This window comes from Dermochelys coriacea, chromosome 11 (assembly GCF_009764565.3).
Source record: "Dermochelys coriacea isolate rDerCor1 chromosome 11, rDerCor1.pri.v4, whole genome shotgun sequence".
NCBI lineage: Eukaryota > Metazoa > Chordata > Testudines > Dermochelyidae > Dermochelys > Dermochelys coriacea.
The window spans coordinates 10,534,946-10,554,366 of record NC_050078.2 but is presented as its reverse complement, the minus strand read 5'-3'; the positions used below and the strand labels follow the sequence as shown (position 1 = coordinate 10,554,366).

At 43.8% G+C, this 19,421-nt stretch overlaps 1 protein-coding gene across 5 annotated transcripts in view; it reads left to right on the top strand.

The window, feature by feature from the left end:
- SEMA5B (semaphorin 5B) overlaps positions 1-19,421 on the top strand; it is a 376,386-nt gene that overhangs the window by 352,151 nt on the left and 4,814 nt on the right. For all 5 annotated transcript variants that reach the window (XM_038422653.2, XM_043504940.1, XM_038422657.2 and 2 more), the window contains one exon: positions 4,636-4,841. In XM_038422653.2, the coding sequence (XP_038278581.1) occupies positions 4,636-4,841 (206 nt within the window). The remainder of the gene's footprint in view (positions 1-4,635; positions 4,842-19,421) is intronic.

Genomic DNA, 19,421 nt, shown 5'->3' with positions numbered 1-19,421 from the left:
GATCACGGGAAGGGGACTGGTCCGAGTCAGAGACAGGGTTCAGCCCATCACCAAAGGGGTCCGAATCCCTGTCGGCCCGCAAGACCAGCACTGCAGCATGGCAGCAGGGCCAGTGGCCTGCCCAATGGCTGTGTTGGAACCCTTGGGGAGTACCAGTGATGCTAGGTCCATGCTCCCACCACTCCTCCCTGGCCATCTTGGAAAAGACCCCGGCACTGCCAGCACCGGGTTCAGATCATGATGTGGAGTCCATCATGGGGGCAGCACAACAGGGGCCACTGCCCAAGGAGCCATCCTCACAAAGGGAAAGGAAACCTGCCCCTCCCCCTGCGATGCCCTCGTCATCTTCGTTGCCAGATGAAGCGGTGGCGGGGGCCTCCCAGACTGGCAATCCCCCCAATGACTTTAAGGAGCACCAGGCTCTCCTTAAAAGGGTGGCTATTAACTTAAACCTCGAAATTGAGGAGTTGGCGGAGCAGTCAGATGACCTGTTCAATGTCATGTCATCTCCTACCCCGGCCCGCATCACGCTGCCTGTCCATCCAGGGGTTCTTAACACAGTGGCAGACCCCATCCTTGATTCCGCCCACGTTCAAAAGGGCAGAAAAGAAGTATTATGTCCCCGCAAAGGTGTTTGAATATCTCCATACACACCCATCAGCGGGGTCACTGGTTGTATCCGCAGGTAACAAGAGGGACAGGTGGGGATAGGTGAGCGGCTCACCGAAAAAAAATAAAGATGCCAAACAACTGGACCTCTTTGGCAGAAAGATTTATTCTACAGCCAGTCTACTGTTTTGGGTGTCCAACCACCAAGCCCTATTGGGCAGATACAGTTGTAATTTATGGGACTCCCTTGGCAAGTTCAGGGAGGCCCTTCCACAGGACCTGGCCCACGAGTTTTCCACGATTCTGGAGGAGGGCAAAGCAGTGGCAAAGGACACCTTGCAGATGGCTTGGGACGCTACAGACTCGGCCACCAGAGTGGTGACCTTGCTAGTTGATGTGAGGCACAGCTCTTGGCTACAATCTCTGGGGTTATCCTAAGAGATGCAGGCCACTATCCAGGACCTCTGATTTGAGGGCACAGGGCTCTTCTCTGAGCTCACGGATGCAAGGCTGCATGGCCTTAAAGACTTCCGGGCCACCCAGCAATTGCTGGGCCTCTACGCTCCGCAGCAGGCCAGAAAGCAGTTCTGGCCTCCTCCTCCATCTCTTCCTTTTAGGTCCTGGGGGTCTTCCTGGCAGGGTTTCCTACAGGAGAAAGGACAAAGAAAAGGGTTTAAGCGATGTGGATGAACGGGGAGTGTTCAGCCGGTTCCAACAGGTCCTGCGGGGCAGCAGAAAACCCTCTACCAGAGCGACCTGGAAATGGAAATGGTTTACATGCTGGGCTTTGGACAAAGGTATTCGACCGTAGCGGGCCTCATTGTAGTTAATCCTGGATTACCTCCTGCATCTTAAGCTCCAGGATTGGGAGCCTGATGAGACCGTCTTAAGCATCTTGTCCCTTTCATCTGCTAAGGTCCACTTGGCTGCTATTTCCATCCTCCGCTTGAGGGCAGGTCAGTTTTTGCCCAAGACATGACTGCCAGATTCCTCAGGGGCCTAGAACGCCTCCGCCCTCACGTCAGGAACCCTGTGCCTCTGTGGGACCAGAATCTTGTGCTGTCGCGGCTCACGGGGACTCCCTTCAAGCCTCTGGCTTCCTGCTCTTTACTTCTCCTTTCCTGGAAGGTTGCGTTCCTGGTTGCAATAACATTTGCCCGCTGGGTCTCTGAGATTAGGGGGCTCGCTTCTGAGCCGCCCGACACGGTGTTTTACGAGGACAAGGTCCAGCTGCGGCTACACACTGCTTTCCTGCTTAAGATGGTCTCACAGTTCAATAGGAGTCAGGACATATTCTTACCTATCTTCTTCCCTAAACCCCATAAGTTGGAGGAGGGGTGCAGGTTGCATTCTCTGGATGTTAGAAGGGCGTTAGCCTTCTACATTGAGGGGACCAAGCCTTTTCGTAAATTGAAGCAGTTGTTTGTCGCGGTGGCCGACAGGATGAAAGGTCATCCATTGTCAGCTCAGAGAATCTCATCCTGGATCACTGCCTGTATCCGCTGCTGCTACGGCCAGTCCCAGGTGCCTCCTCTGGCAATTTTAAAGGCCCATTCAACCAGGGTACAAGCCTCTTTGGCAGCTTTCCTAGCCCAATTGCCGATCCAGGATATTTGCCAGGCTGCCTCCTGGTTGTCTGTCCACACATTTACATTGCATTATGTGCTTACCCAGCAGGCCCGAGACGATGCTGGCTTTGGTAGAGCAGTAATGCAAGCTGCATGACCATGAACTCCAAGCCCACCTCCATGGATACTTCTTCTGAGTCAACAGAAGCAAGCACTCGAAAAAGAAAAAATGGTTACCTACCTTTCATAACTGTTGTTCTTCTAGATGTGTTGTTCATGTCCATTCCATTACCCGCTCTCCGACTCCTTTGTCGGAGTCGCCGTCAAGAAGGAACTGAAAGGGTGTAGGGCCGGCAGCGCCTAATATACCGATGCATGAGTGCAGCACTCAAGCGGGTGCCACAGCCAACCCTACAGATACCACTAAGGCAAAAATCTCTGACAACTGTGTACTTGGGCGTGTCCACACCTAGCACGGAAAGGACATGAGCAACACATCTCAAAGAACAACAGTTACGAAAGGTAGGTAACCATTTTTTATGGGTCTACTCAATTCTGTACTTTCCTTCATGTAATTACGATAGAACCCTATCAAACTCTCTATTACACTCTATTTCTATAGGGTTTTTTAAAAATAAAGATTAGCACAAAACAGTAAAATTAGTGGGTGAAATTCTCTATTTGAAAAGCATGTCAACCAAAAACTAAAATGTCACCAACCTCTGGCAGGCAGAAAGAGGCACATCTGTATCATGGGCAGACCAAGAATAAGCATCAGTTTAGCGCTGCTTTCCAGGCAGTCACTTCTGCCACACACAGTAAAGTTGAGACTGCAGCCTCTTCGGCTTTCCTGGGCTACCTAAAGATTCTGATAGCTAGACTCTGAACATAAGGGGCAGCACTCAGCAGTGAGCATGCTGATGTTCAGTAGTGCAGTGGTTCCTCTCAACTTTTGTAGCCCACGTCATCCTTGATGGAAAGATTGTGTAGCAGACCAAAGTCAGTAGAAATGTACATTTGGGCTACGCTGCTGGTTCTCAAATAGCTCCGCTCTTCCAACCGGAAAGCAGCACCCTCTGATTGAAGATGGACACTAAACAGGGTCACATCTGGGTGCTGGCAAGACTCTTCCAGTCCCCACTCCTACATCTGCTAGTGCTGGTTGTGCCATGGACTCCGGTCAGGGCTGTTCCTCTTGTGTAAGGTGGAGAGCTGTTGGCCGTTGGTTATACCCTGACCGTATAAAGGCTCTCTGGGGTGAAGCAGGAATGAAAAACGTAAGAAGGATGACTCTCTCCTAGCATTTATTTGGCTTCCTCCATTCACCTCTCTCAGCTACCTCCCAGTGCCTGTGGTGTCTCCTGCCAACAGATATGCATCTCCTTCCAGCAGAGAACGTGCTGTACTGGAAGTGTTTTGAAACCTCAGGTCAAGAGCTCTGCTCTTTGACATCTTTTTACTATACCTGCCTCGCCAGGGCCTGCCTGGGATTCTGTCTGGGCAGCTCATGGAGAAGTTTGATCAAAGAATATTTCAGACCGTTTCCTTGATATTTTGTTTTCTTCCCACTGCCCATTTCGTTTCCTTCTCATTTTCCCCATTTCCCGGGACCCTCCTGTGCACCTACCAGCACACTCTTTAGTGTTGCTAATACCCCTCGTTGATAGTGGGGGGAGACTAATCGCCAGATCAACAAACAAGATGGCTGAGCACACACTGCAAAAAGCCCTGGAGCTGCGAGTCTCAGCCTGGATCAACTGTATCAGGCCTGTGGGGCTCAAACTTCAGGGCTAAAAAGTGAAGTGTAGAGGTTCCCGGCAGGGTGGGTGGTGGGTCTCAGAGCAGGAACGTCTACACTGCTATTCTTTAGCCCCACAGTGGGAGCCCCACATGGCTGAGTCAATTGGCCCAGTCTCTGAGACTTGCTTCCATGGGTTTTTTGTTTTGTTTTTTGTTTGCATTGTCAACGTATCCGTGGGGATTACATAAAGGAGGAATGTGTCATGCTGCTTCCCCACATACGCCTCCCCCACTGAATATTTTTGGGTCGCCAACAAAGAGGGCTTTTATTTTCCATTCGAGAAACACTGAGTTTTTGTAGCCCCCCCCATTTCCATGACATGCCCATGCTTTGCAAGCCATGAACGTGTATTGTCTGTATGCCTCATTTCTGTTGCTGTCAGCTTAACAGAATGTTTAGTTTCAATATCAATAGAGGGAGAGAGAATGGGGAGACAGGGAAAGAGCTTTGAGAAAACAATGTATGGACCCATTAAACTCAGCAAGACAGAGCTGTGGTGGGGGGACTGATTTGTACGTTCGAACATGAAATACTGGCTTCAGCAGCTTATCACCATTGATTCCAAGATGATGTAGCTCTGATTTGTATCTGTGCTCTTGTCCCGAGAGGAAGAAGGCTGCTCTTTGAAAAGAGCATCACTTGTTGTTTTGCTTGCAGGGTTTAGTCTCATCCATCTGATTGCCACCGGGGTCTCCTGCTTCTTCGGTTCCAGTCTCCTAACGTTTGTGATCTATGTGTACTGTCAGCGCTGTCAGCGGCAGTCCCAGGAATCGACTATTATCCACCCAACCACTCCCAACCATCTCCATTACAAAGGCAACACAACCCCCAAGAATGAAAAGTACACGCCCATGGAATTCAAGGTAGGATACTTTACCAGAAACACCCCTGGCAAATTGATAACAGCTGCCTATATATATATTTATGCTATGGTCTTAATTATGAGTGTGTGTGTGTGTATTCGCGCTAACGTGATACATATATAAAATGTATATATGTCCATAAAAGAATCAGAAAGAGGATAACCCAACAGCACTGTTAGGGCTTGATAAAAAGAAGCAGAAAGAATGGAAAGAAAAATGGAAATCTTAAAGAACAAATAGCTAGTAGTGATATTTAGATAAATAGGATGAGATTCTTTAAAAACACAGAGGGAATGAAAAATAGGAGAGACTTGGTGAGGCCGTTCCTGGAGCAACAGAATAAGGACCAAATTCTGCCACCCTTATTTATGTTGGGTAACACCTTACTCTGTGAGTAGCTCCATTGAAATCAATGAGGCTACTCAGTGTGTGTGAAAGGTTGGAAGAATCTGATCTTAAGGAGGTAGGAAGAAATGATAGTAGAACACACATGCTCCCTTGGGTTCTGTATTTCGTAAGGAGAGCATTAGCAATACATGCATGGAGGAGTTGCAGGAGGGTGCCGGAGACAATGTGATGGAGAAGACTGAGAATACTGAAACAACGGTAAACACGTATTTGAGTAAAATTGGGGTAGTAATGGATGATGTCTACCAGTCATAGATGAGATTAGCAAAAATAACGATGAGTCCTTGTGGCAGCTTAGAGACTAACACATTTATTTGGGCATAAACTTTCGTGGGTTAGAACCCACTTCATCAGATGCATGGAGTGAAAATACAGGAGCAGGTATAAATACATGAAAGGATGTGGGTTGCTTTATCAAGTGTGAGGTCAGTCTAATGAGATAAATCAATTAACAGCAGGATACCAAGGGAGGAAAAATAACTTCTGAAGTGGTAAGAGAGTGGCCCATTTCAGACAGTTGACAAGAAGGTGTGAGTAACAGTAGGGAGAAATTAGTATTGGGGAAATAAAGGTTAGGTTTTGTAATGAACTAACCACTCCCAGTCTCTATTCAGGCCTAATCTGATGGTATCCAGTTTGCAAATTAATTCCAGTTCTGCAGCTTCACATTGAGATTAGGGATCAGACAGCTGAATGGACTGCTGAGGTGGCAGGAAGGGGCTTTGAGTGGAGCAGGCTGTCTTGGGGCACAGGAACACAGTGGGGAGGATGGTCTGGAAGTTATAACAACAACAAACAACCCCTCCTCCCCCAGTAGTTATGTATCTCTGACATTTTGTGTATGTTGTCTGTCTGTCTTTTGCTGCTTGCCTCTCTTTCCTGTTTAGGCCATGATCCTGCAATAAACTCCATGCAGGCAGACTTCTGAACCCATAGACTTTGAACTGTGCTCATTGCAGTATTGGGGCCATAGATTGTAAGCTCTTCATGGCAGGCACCGTTTCTACCTAAACGTTTTCACAGTGCCCAGCACGAGAGGACCTCAGTCCTGATTGAGGCCTTTGGGTGTTAGCACGATACAAATAATAACAACAACAATGACGATAATGGGGCTAAACCAGGTAATTGGAAGAGAGTGGCTATTGTTCTGGTACCTCAAAGAAAAATTATAAGAGTCTGAAAACTACAGACTTATCTGGTAACTGCGGTCTTGACTGAGGTGCTGAGTACTTCCTGATGGGTGTTATGGGCCTCTCCGCTGTTTAGCACCTTGCAGGATTGTAAAGTTTGTAAATGCAATCCCAAAAATACGTTTCCTGGTGGCTTATGGATACAGTTGCATAGAGTTTACTACGGGTACAGCATAATAATGAGAATCAGCATTCGTTTGTGGACGGTAAATCATGTCACACAAATTGGATTCCTTTTTTAAAATTAAATAAATATTGATTTAGGTAGAAGGGAAGCAGCAGACAATATCTGGATTTTGAGAAAGCTCTTGACAGAGTTTCACAGGATGGATTATCCTATAAACTCTCAGAATACAGGGTAGGTAATAAAATATGAAGATGGGTAAAGGATTGAGGCCAGACCCTGAAAGCTCTGAAAGCATAGAAGTAAACCTTTCAGTTATGTGACTAGTCCTGGCACAGTCTGTAGGCCTGCAGTGGTGAGTAAGGCCTGCTCGTTTGAGTAGAGTTTTGCAGGACTGCTCTCTTGTTTGATGGGCAGCATGCAGAGGGGTGGCGTGAAAGGGGTATATTCTTATTGGAAGTGGGCAAGGAATGGACACTTGCAGGGCACTATATTAATATTTTGGTGGTAATGCAAATGTTGCTGTAATGTGTAAGATCTTACATTTGCAGATGCTACTAAAATAGTGGGAGTGGCTAAGATTCAGATGGATACAGCTGATTACAGACTAATATTGATTGACTGGGCAAATGGATTATGGAATGGAATGTGTCTGTGTAAAGTTGATGCAGCTGGGTACGAATAATATTGAAGTGAAGCATAGTTTAAAATGGCAATGGATTAGTTAATACAGTATCAGAAAAGGACCTGGGTTTTTGACAGACTGAATATCTGAATATTTGCTCTTGTGTGCAGCTACAGTAAAAGCTGATAGGATGTTGGATTCTCTGAAGTGGGGGTGTATATATCACGTAGGAATTCTTAGCGTTAATTAGATCACATTCTTGAGTGTCCAGTTTAGATTATTTTATTTGAAGGAAGGTTTAGCTAATTGGACACAGTACAAGGTAGGGCAGTGAAGGTAATTAATGGAAAGGAGGAACTTGCATATAAGAAGTTATGGACAAGATGGGGGTTATTTAGAGACCGTTAAGAAGTGACACAACTGAAGTATGTAAATCGAAGATCACTGGACCAACAAGAACTAAGAGTTCCGGGTAAAAGGGCCTTATATATTAAGAAGAATTTAAAGAGATCTTATTTTACAGAGGGAGTGAGGAATAAGTGGTTTGGACATCCAGGTGTGGTGAAGGCAGATGATTTAAACGAAATCCCTTCTCCCTAATCATCACTCCCTCTGTAAAATAGTGTCTCCTTAAAATCTGCTTGCATATAGTTCCTCTTATCTTAAACCCCTACTTCTAGTTTATCCAAGAGCCTTAGACTTACACTTCAGTTGAGTCACTTCTCACTATTCTCTAAATAATGTAGTGTTAGTGCAGTAGAAGAGAGGTTGCATGTGTGTGTGGAACATAAAACAAAGGGGTATTATTAGTTAGTTTTGTATTTGGGAGTAGCTGACAAACTTCAGCAGGTGTTTTGAGGGATTTTTTCACTGCTTATGTTTTGTCCCTGCCAAACTAATCTGTGGTAGATGTTTGTTTTTGGGAGAGATTATGCCCTGCTCTGGTTTTTAAAAAGGAGAAACTTAAAAATGTTCCTAATGGTTTTGAAGTTTAAAAATATATTAGATAGAATTATCATCAGTTAAAGAAGGGTCCATGGTCTCAGTATGATCCTACAGAGCTCTACACAGGAACATGAACCTTATTGTCCTTCTAAACTCACGGGGGCTAAAATTCACCTTCTTAAAAATGGGACGTGCTCTGGAATTTTGGCTTGGGCCTGTCTGTATTCTAAACATTTAAATTCCAATTGATTTTCTGGGTCAGAATAATGCACACAGACAGGGTGTGTATGTATGTGCGTGTGTATGGGTTAATAAAACCTGAGATTAAGGAAATATATGATCAGTTGGCTACTTTGCAGTAAAAGAAACCAATAACGCACATTGACTGGTAACATAAACCTGAGCATATGCACCGCTCTATTATTTTCTCTATTCTTTTGATACTACTAAGACTTCTGCAACCTTCTTTATTTCGTATTCATCTTGAAATCTCTCTATTGCCCAGTCAGCAGGTGAATACAACCAAAAGTTTGAGAGCGTTACACTCAAATGTACAGTGCTGAATGCGGAATTATAAATCAAGGTGAATTTTATATTAAGGTAGATTTAATGAAGGCAATCTTAGCAGGTATGAGCCTTGTTAGGACACTCAAGTACAGTCACACATTAATGCAGATCATATGTAAATACCATTGATGAAAATGACCTATTGATCATTTAGTTGATAACTTGCCACGAAAGGGTTTTGTACAAGAATGTTTTATTTTCCTGGCTTCTTTTGAATTTCTATCTTGCTTTGTCAGATTCTGTGGATTCTATTATTAGATATTTTAGCTGTGACATTTTAAAAGATTCCATACATATGCTTTCATCAGCAATACATAGATTTTAAGTTTTTATTCATAAATTGTAGGGAGAGACTTTTGGGGTCATCTAATAAGTAGTTCATGTTTCATTAATTAGTTAAATTCATACAGTGGTTTGACAATATCAAGCACTATGCAGTACAAGGGCATGATAAAATAAGAATTAGCAGCTCTTTGAACTGGGCATCATGGCAGAATGGGTTACAGAACCTCCTACAACATCCCCAGTACTGTCAGGCTGATTAGTTAATAACTGATGATAATACGGGAGAGCAAACCTGCATTGGACGTCATTCTTAGCAGGTTTTGTTCCTTCTGAGAATTGCTCAGCAGCCCACTCTTTCCAAGTGACTAGTTAGCTCTGCACTTGCTATAAGGGAGGAGGGATCTTGGACTGAAAGCAAGGAGGACCCAAGGTCAGGGCTGAGTTGTTCTGAGATAGGAGTCCTAGAGCAGCCATGCCCGAAGACAAGGCTCAAACTGAACTTTCTCTTATTGTTAAATTCTTTGTTACTAAAGGGGGCTAAGTGTTGACTCTACAAAGCGTGTGGACTGAGTTTTAGAAACGTCTGGGAAAGGCACCTGCACATAGGGCCAAAACCAAATCCCATTGAAGTCAGTGGAAAGGCTTTCATTAACTTCAGTGGACTTTGGATCAGGGTCATATCGATTTAAGGAGAATTGCATGTTTTCAAGGTTGGGTGTGATGACAAGTATATAGAGTTTCTTTCCAGCTGTGCTTGTATTGACGTATCTTTTTTAAATGTAGCTTGTAGCTTTATTTTGAAGACATATCCATATATTTTATAAAATCAAACTTCTCTCTCTGTAGAAATGCCTTGGACAAATGATCAAAGCTTCCAGTTCCTCTACTCCACATCCTGTCTCTGTCACCCCCACTGCCATCCCTTGTAAACCACGGGAAAAACCCTGAAGTTGTTGCTTAAGCAAAACTGCCATCTGCTCCAAAAGAGCTTTATATGAGAGAGTTCAGAGTGAAAAATGACTGAGAATTTCAGGATTGAGCTGTAAAGAAACTGAAAGAAACTTGTAAATGTTTGATGTATCTCCTAGTGTCTGGAGTTTATGGGAAGAAATCAGGCCACTACAAACTAACTTGGGTAACTCTGCGAATATCACACTAGCCCAAAGTTATACCTCTGAATAAAAATACAGCCATTAGAAAATATTCATAAATGGAAAAATATATTCATTAATTCTCATGGGAGCTATATAAATCAAACAATCTAAATTAAACACCTTTCAACAAAGTGGGAATAATCCCACTGAGAGCCAAAGACCCATGTGGAGCAGGCACCCTCTGTAAGGGACAATAGCAAAATATTTTATAGAAACAAAATATCAATATGAGGATCGCGTGAGGGAGTTTCTGCCTTGCTGAAGAATAACTATTCTGAACGAATCGGCAGTCTTAAAGATTGTAGATTCCTAAAGATTCCAATTGTGCAGTGAGAAATAAAGCTTGAAGTGGGCTGTGGATATCTGTCTGGTTTTAAAAATCTGTTTCTTTTGGGTATAGTTGTTTTAACCACTACTGAAAATTCCATCTTTTTTTAAAGCCAAGAAGCAGCTGAGGTTCAAGTGTAAATGAGTTTTAGCTACTTTGGGCCCCCCAGAGGAAAGTTTTGCCTAAGTCATTCTTAGTTTGTGAGGATATTTGCTTCTCTCACCCTTGGAAAATTTAGGATTCTGTCTCCTATCAGCTAATTTGACGTGTTGCTACTTCAACTACACTTAGTTAACACACTTATTCCCATGTGGTCCCAGCACAGACCATTATATCGTTGTGATATAAGAATTCCTTTTGTTTCAATGACCTTGTCACTGTGCATCATTCGATTCCCAGGAATTGGGCTATACAATTCAGACATTAGTCAACAGCTGATGAAACACAACACAGTCAAGAAAGTTCTCAACAGTTTCCCTTTAGCATCTGCCTTGGCTAAGTGGCTTTTTAAAGAGAGATTTAGCTGATGCAATCAGATGAAATAACAACAAATAAAAACAACAGTAAATCAGACTGAAACATAAAATCTGTCTTAGGTGAATTTCATGCTTAATAAAGACTATTTCCCCTGAGCAAAGTGGCATTTAACTGTTTCAATGGCACATTATGTATTTTACGAGTATAATCTTATTTGAAAAAGACTGGTAGGGCCTGGCAGCTGAATTGGCAAAGGAGCGTTGTGCTCTTCATTGTATTATCCAGCAGTTGCAAATATCACTTCAGGGGAGTCTAGATTTACATAAGTCCTGCTAGGAAAGGAAAGTAAGAGAGCTCCTGTTGAGGGGAAAAAAGGATTAAGCCATGCAACTCAGATGAAATCTATTAGTGTCTGTCTCCCCCAATCCCTTTATTTAATTGGGTCAAGTCAAATTGAGCAGTCAGGCATGCCTGGATGTGTGGCTATTATGTGATGATTATGCCCATGGAGTGACTTCATCTAGCAGTGGGGTCATTACTCCGTGACAGCAGTGACCTGGAGGATGCGGGCTGGGAGAGGGAAAGCTGCCTTCTAGTTTTCACACATGCCTCTGTTCTATAGATGAATTGTTTAAGATCAGTGAACACTGCCAGTTAGAGCTGGAATGTCTCCTCTCTCTGGTTGCCCCAGATAGGGCTCCCCTTGGAATGTTAAACAGCTGCTCACTGTGCTGCTTTAGTCCAATCTGGTTTCCACTCTAGCCGTTTTTAAGGCGGGCGCTTCGTTGCTTTGCAGGGCTGTGGCTGCGTGCTGTGTGGCAGGCATCCAAATTAGCACATCGGTAATTGTCAAGAGAGCTTCTGTTCAATTCTCTTGATCTGGTTTTGACTTCCTCTTTGATTTTAAGTTATCCTGAGAACCACCTCCCTGTGGATGTAGGTGCTTCATTCTCGTCCTGCCAAGTGTTCAACAATTACTCAGCTCTTTCCCCCATCCAGAGGGAGATATGCATGTGAGCAGGATTTTCGCTATTGTCCCCTACTCTGTGAGCTGAGAACCCCATTGAGTCATTGCAAATGCCAGGTTTGCCTTCACTGGCGTGATATTTATTTGTTCCCAGACACTGAAAATAAAACCGAATTCAAGGAAGAAGAAATGTGGATTCCTAAGGAAATTCAGCAATATGGCGGTTAACTGTATATTTATACCGCTGCCCTCTACTGGCCAGAACAGCCTGGTCAGTTATGTCCTAGGCTCTTACTGCTAACAGCTAATGGTAGTTTTCCCTTGGCTCGCGGGCATGGGACTATGATACTGGCGAAGGAAGATGTGTATTCTTCCCTCCACAGCTGCCATGAAGCCCGGAGTGGCAATGGTATGCAGCAGAGAAAAACCTGTGAAGTCCTGAGTGGCCATGGACTAATAATAATATAGACAGAATTGGTTAAAGCTTCGCAGAAGAGGTAAGGGAACCAAAATAGCAATTGCTAGGCAAAGACATTAACAGGGACTTTAGAAATATATCAGGGGAACAATAAATACCAGAGAAAGTATAAGCCCAGTGATACATTTGGAAGGAGACTAAATTAGTTAGGACTCTAGGATTAGGAAGCTACTGAATGGCTTCTTTAACTGGAATAATAAAGAGAGTGAGTCTGGTAATTAGTAAATAATGAACTATCAATTCTAAGAATTAGGGGATAGTGGTTTGGCACCTTGGAGCAGCTCGAGGAAGGGACCCTGCCAAAGTGCAAACTTGTCCAGAGGAGCAGTTGAGAGCAGCCTCAGGGCTGCTCTAAAATGCATTGGTTGCTCCAGCAGTCTGGATTGATGGAGTGCAGCAACACTCCATCTACACCACCTCCTCCCCTCAGTCACATCCCCTATACAGAGTGGGTTTGGCATCGAGTTAACAATGCTGGCTCTACCCTGCCCGGAGGTGCTTGTATACAAGCGGAATCCTCATTAAGCCATCTCTAAAGTTGCTTTGCCTAAGCATCCTCACTGGATCCCATCACTAAGTTTGAGAATAAAGGGGAAAACTGAAACTGTACAAATCAACAGGTCTGGATGGAATGTATCCTGGAATCTGTGAGAATTAGCTAATGAACAGCCCCAACTACTAGTATTTATTTATGAAAATTCATGAAAACTGAGGCAATACCCCAGTGCAGTGAAATGCACATATATAGTACCAAGCATTAAATACAAGGGAAGAGAGAGCTCCAGTCCTTACTTAACTGAATAGCTATTAAACCCCCAAATCTGGGTCACTTCAGTCACAGGAGTAGCCGCATTAATTCCACATGAGTAAAGCCAGCTTGATTTGGTGTGAAGAGGAGAAATCTGGAGGCACATAGGCCCCTATTCCAAAGACTATTTAAGCACATCCTTAACTGCAATCCATCCCCATTAAACCATTAGGACTTGAGTGCTTGGCTGAATCGGGGCCACAGTGGAAAATGAAACTAGGAGCAATAGCTGGAATGGGCCATATTGTGCTTTCAGTTATGCCTGTGCAAATGCATTGAAGCCAGTCTGTGTCGACGTTATATGCAGGGCGAGCTGAATTAATTTTTGAGCTGCAGTATCACATACGTTGAAGTGAAGGATACTTGGGTGGAACTGACAGCTGAACTGGGACCCCCTCTGCATACAGAGAGAAATCAAACATCATCACTTCTTTGCCTTCCAAGGGTAGGGGATGAAGGGAATGCTCATGTCAGATATCTAGGGCTGGATCCCCATCTGTTAGAAATCGGGTGTACTCCACTCACTCATATACTTTAGTAAAGCATTTGGTACAAGGTTGCATGAAATCAGATTTGGCATTTGGATTCAGATTGACTTGGCTTGGATTTGCCGCTGAGCCTGAAAATTGGCTGATGGATTATAAATGGTGGGCAGTGATTAGGGCTCCGTGTCTGTCACGGAGGTTGCAGAAGTCACGGATTCCGCGACATCTGCAGTGGCCAGTGTTGCTGACCCCAGTGTCACCCAAGCAGCTGGCTCCAGAGATAGCTACTCAGGCGGCCCCGGGGACAGCCACTGGAGGGGCTCTGCAGCCAGCTGCTTGGGCGGCCCTGGGGACTGCCTAAGCACCAGCCAATGCAGCTGGCCCTAGGGACCACCTGAGCAGCAGTCCCGGGGGTGGCTGGAGCAGCCACAGCTCAGTGGCTCCCAGCAGCAGTCCCGGGATGGCTGGAGTGGTGGCTGGCCTCGGGGTTTAACACCTGGTGGTGGCAAGAGCAGCCATGGGCTCCCACCCCGGCAGTGGGGCTCTCCCTGCAGTTGGTGCCATGGGCCTCTGGGGCTCCCTCCCCCCATGGCAGCTGGTGCCGCGGGCTCCCCACCCTGACCGCATGCACCCCTCCCCTCCAGGTTCAATAAGGGGTATTTATGGTACAAGTCATGGATAGGTCACAGCCCATGATTTTTGTTTCTTGCCTGTGACCTGTTCATGACTTTTACTAAAAATACCTGTGATTAAATTGTAGCCTTAGCAATGATTAATGACAATTATCCATATTGTGGGGAAGTGTCTTGTGGGGCGTAGTAAGGATCGGTGAAGCCTGGTTTCCTTCGACATCTTCATTGCAAACAGCATGTTAATGAAATTATTAGAAGACAGTAAATTGGAAGGTGTGTTAAACACCAGCCGGGATAGAAAACTCATGGGAAAGGATCTGGAGAGTTCATAAGTGTAGAAAGGAAATAGGTGAGATTTAGCATGGGGGAAAAGCCAAAGCAATTGTGTGGAAGGTTCTCAAAAGGCAGGTATGTAGTGGGAGGGAGGTGTCACGCTGTCGGGAGTGGCGACCGTGAATGCCAACCTCAAGGCAGACTGTCAAGAAGCAGGGCAGACCCCCCAAACCGGTTGTATGATCTGTAATTAGATTTCACTAACCCAATAACAAATGTGAACTTCTGAAGCACTATAACAGCCTTACAATGGAGTCACAAACATTCCAGTCTATCTTCCCCCCAGACAAACGACATAGTGATAGATGGTAGCTATGCAGCAAAGATCACAAAATATTTAGGTTACTCCCAGCCCCAGAGACCAGATACTTACCCCAAGTAAATAAATACTCACACCAAAGACAATGCTTGTAGCCAATCCTATTGTAAATTATCTAAGGGTTTATTAACTATGAAAAAAATGAGAGCGTTATTTACAAAGTTAAGGTAGGCATATATAGATACGCAAATGAATTAGTGCGTATGGTTTCAAAAGGTGACAGAGCTGTAGTAATATGTCAGCTCTGAATGTCTTTTAGAGCTAACCCAGGTTCACCCTGGGGATCTCTGCTTCTGTTTTGGAGCCGCCTCCAGCCCTTTCGGAGTCCAAAGAGCAAAAGAGATGACACATTTTCTTGTCAGCTGTTTTTATTTCCTACTTCCAGAATTCAAGCTGATGTGACAAGCCCTTTTGCATGTAGACTCTTTATGAGTGTGAGGGGGCAATTAACAAAGTCTGGATCGTAATGTTCCACAGTGGTCCATTTCATTTAGATAGGACTTCTTGTTGGGAAGGAGACATCCCTCCTGACTGAGTTCACAATTTAAGAGCAAGCATTTTTTACAGTTACAAAACAAAAACTTAAATACTAACTCATAGCATGTGATAAAGATATATGTGAGATTAATGCCTGCAGCAACTTACCAGCGTTTCATAAAATCTAAACGCTAAACACTTTGTGGTAAGTCCAATACCCATCTTAGCCATCCTGATATACAGGTGAAACAGACTGGTTCCCAGCAATGAATTTGTCAGTGCTCAGCTGAGGCCTAAAGCCTTGGCAAGAGCTGGCACCTGGTCTGCCAGCATCACAGGATGGCCTTGAAAAGCAGGAAGGCTATCAGAGACCTAAGGGAAGTATTGGCTGGCAAATTAGACCCTGTCTATACTGTAATATTTTTGTATGTGCTGGGGTAGCTGTCTTTGTGCAACTCCCAGTCTAAATGCACTGTGCTGGTGTGATGTGGGACTCGCACCGTCCCAGGTGACTTACCCCGAAAATTACCAGGGGAAGTTGCACTGATGCAGTATATATATATTAAGGTTATTTGTGCCAGTGTAGCTACATGGATGTAAGACTTAATCTACGCTTGAAACACTACAGCTGCAGCTGCACCATGGTAGCTCTTCCGTATAGATACTACCTATGCTGGCAGGAGGGGTGCTTGCATCTGCTCACCTTTCCAATAGGCGATAGCTAGGTGAATAGAGGAATTCTGCACAGAGACATCACAGAGCAGGGAGCAGATAGTGTATATCTCCACAGCACTGTTGAGACTACAGCTGGAATTTTGTGTCCCACTCCAAACATCTCCATACTGACAAACAGGAGGGAATTTTGGGGTGTAGGTTGCTTGGGGCTTCCTTTGTGTCTGTATAGTGCCTAGCATATTGTGAGTGCTACAGGAAACAAGTAACCAATGATAATCATCCAGAGAAGAGTAACAAATACTGGTGAGTCTGAGATCACTATGAGTATGAGGTGGACAAATTACTTAGGGTCTGATCCAGCACCTGCTGATGTCGGTGGAAAGACTCCCATTGACCTCAGTCACCTTTGGATCAGACTCTTGGGTCCCAATTCAGAAAGATACTTAAACACAAGTCTAGCTGTAAGTATGTGCCTCGTTCACAATGGAAGTTGTGCCAGCGACTGCAGTGGGGCTAGGATTTCACCCACAGGGCATACGGTTTAGCAGATATAAATGTCTTTGCACAATCCGGGAGGTGAGCTTCTAAGGAAGACTTGAAAGAAGAGATACCAGAGGCTCTGAATCTTTTTACAGCTTGTGGCTAATAAATCTATGGGATTCTGAAGCCTTTTCCAGCATTTGTCTGTATTTTCAGGAGTGGTTATAATGTATAGCATGAGAGGCATGATACCGTTGCAGCAGCCAGTTGGTGGGCGGGAGTAGGCTGTGTTTCCTTTGTTTTGTTAGTGCTAGTAAATGCCAAGAGGTTTGATTTTAGTCATGTGCTTATTTTTAATGTAATTGTTGTGCTAATTGTTCCCCAATTTTCTGGTTAGTCATAGTGCTGAGATTGCCACCGTGCACCACTCCAGAAAAGTGCATTCTGCAGGGAATTCTTCATAATCTGAGTCCATTTCAGTAATCCTTATCTATTTTATGTTGTCGTGACACAGAGTAATTTCCTCTCCTGAGAAGGGCATGGCTAGCTCCATAAAACATAAACCATCTGTATGGAAAAAGCATTTCACCCAATTTGATTTTACTCTGAGGAAAACATGAGCCCCATGAAGAACACAAAAAAGACAAAAGGTTGGATCTGGGATGCTTTATTTTTTTTTTTCTATCCATTATATAATTACATTTTGATTTGATTATATCATTCCCTTCTCCCTCCCTCTTTCCCCATAGAAAAAAGGAGTGTCCAGCTTGCTCTCCCAGATCACTGTTACTGCAGGATATTGGATACTGCTAGTAGGGAAAATGGGAACCACTTGTTTTATTCTGTAAAGGTCTAATGTCATGCCCTTGATTACGGCGGAAGTAGGATATCAAGCTCTACTTGCATATGGTCCCAATTTGGGCATTGTGGGTTCCTACTGTGACTGAGTGGAGTAGTCTAATTAGTGCTGCCTATCCATAAAACAGTCTAGTTACTTTGATATGTAGACACCAGTTCTGGGCTATTGCCTAAATCCACTGCACAATGCATGTCAAAGCTTAAAAGTGTATGGAGAGGCTACAGCACTGATTGGCTGGCTGGCTTCTTGTGTTCCTTTCCATCCAATTTGAGGTTTAGGACTGATTTTTTTTAGTGGTAGAAAGAGATCTTACATTATATACAAAACTGCAAGAGCGGGGGAAGTGCAGTCATAGCATTTTAGAGGGATCTTTTGGGGGAAACTACAGTTGGAAGGATATGCATCATGGTATAAAATCTCTTAATCCAGGACGAGATTAAAATGCGATTAGGGGTTAATCACAAATGATGAGTGAGGTGTTCTAAACGGGTCACCTAACTAAAAATATCTGCCAAATGTAAAACGGAAAGACTGAAATATCTGCCAGGCAGAATTTTTTGGCCTAGGGGTAAGGCTTATAGCACAGGAGGTTAGTAATTAGAAAGTCTGAATGTTTTACTTCGCCTAAAAATATCACTAGTAATGATGAAAAAGATCTAGTGAACAAATATATCATGATGCCAGTCACATTTAAAAATACTTACACTTTGCTTTATTGGAACTTTATCTTGGATGGGATGGAACTGTGTGTGCATGTTAAATAATACACGCACACACATATGCGCATACATAATGTTCCATCCATATGGAAAATATCCATACATATATCCATACATATATTGTATGTAAATTTCAGAGGTTATGACAATATATGGAAGGCATTTTTGGTAGCCATATGCTTTTAAAATTATTGTAATGACAACTATACATTGCTTATACATTTCTGTACATATTGGGCTATTCAGTGTTCTGCTAGCCCCAGGTAAACAGTAGCATTGTCAGGACATTTTTTTAAAATTTGCTGATGGTGATAGTATGTCAAAATGCTGCACTTATCTCAAACCATCTCACAGTGATCTCTTTCTTCACTTTTCTAAAAACGTCCCTATGTGACAAATTAATATTCCTAGGACAGAAGAGTCTGTCTTGTGTTTTATTCATATGCCAATATAATATAATAAAAACTCTTTTAAAGGAAGAACTTTAAATGCTGGTGCATGCCCTTGGTCAGATTAGCATAAATTGCTGGCAAGCCATCTGCTAAAAGATTCTTGGATGGAGGCTCCTGATGGATAGGCTGGCAAATATAACTTGGCTTGCTGATATCGCTGATCTCGAGGATGGAGGAAGCAGGTAGCAGATATTTGATCAATGTGGTTTGAGTTCCTGTTTGCTCCTGAGTGAAACAATTTTCTATCTTTCTGTCTAAATCTAGCTTATAGGCATTTTTATCACCATAGATTCTGAGTGCTGCTAAAGTCTTGTAGTAATTCGTCTGTTGCCTCTCCTCTAAAACTGCAGTAAGAAGCCTTCTCCTCAGGGCAGGATGGGGCTGTGAGAGAGCCTGAACCCCTTTCCCAGCTGTGTTTAGGAAGGTTCTCAGATACAGCTGTGTATTGCCCAGGCATTATATGCCAAGTGATATTTCAACACTAGGAAAAGGGGAATTACATACTTAAGACTTTTAAACATAAAGGGATGGGGAAAATGCATATAGCCACATCCCTCCTGCTCACAGATAAATGCCAGGAGAGGTTCTAAACACCAAGGAGGAAGAGGCAATAATTAGTGCTATGTGAGAGATGGGATAAAATTAAGAAAGGGAAAATATAAACTGAATATCAGGAAAAGATCTGTTGGTTCTATTAGACAATAAGATCTATTAGGCTGCCAAGTGATGGGAATGCCATTGCTTTAGCCTTTTAAACTAGACAATATAAAATCTACCATAGGGGCAATCTACA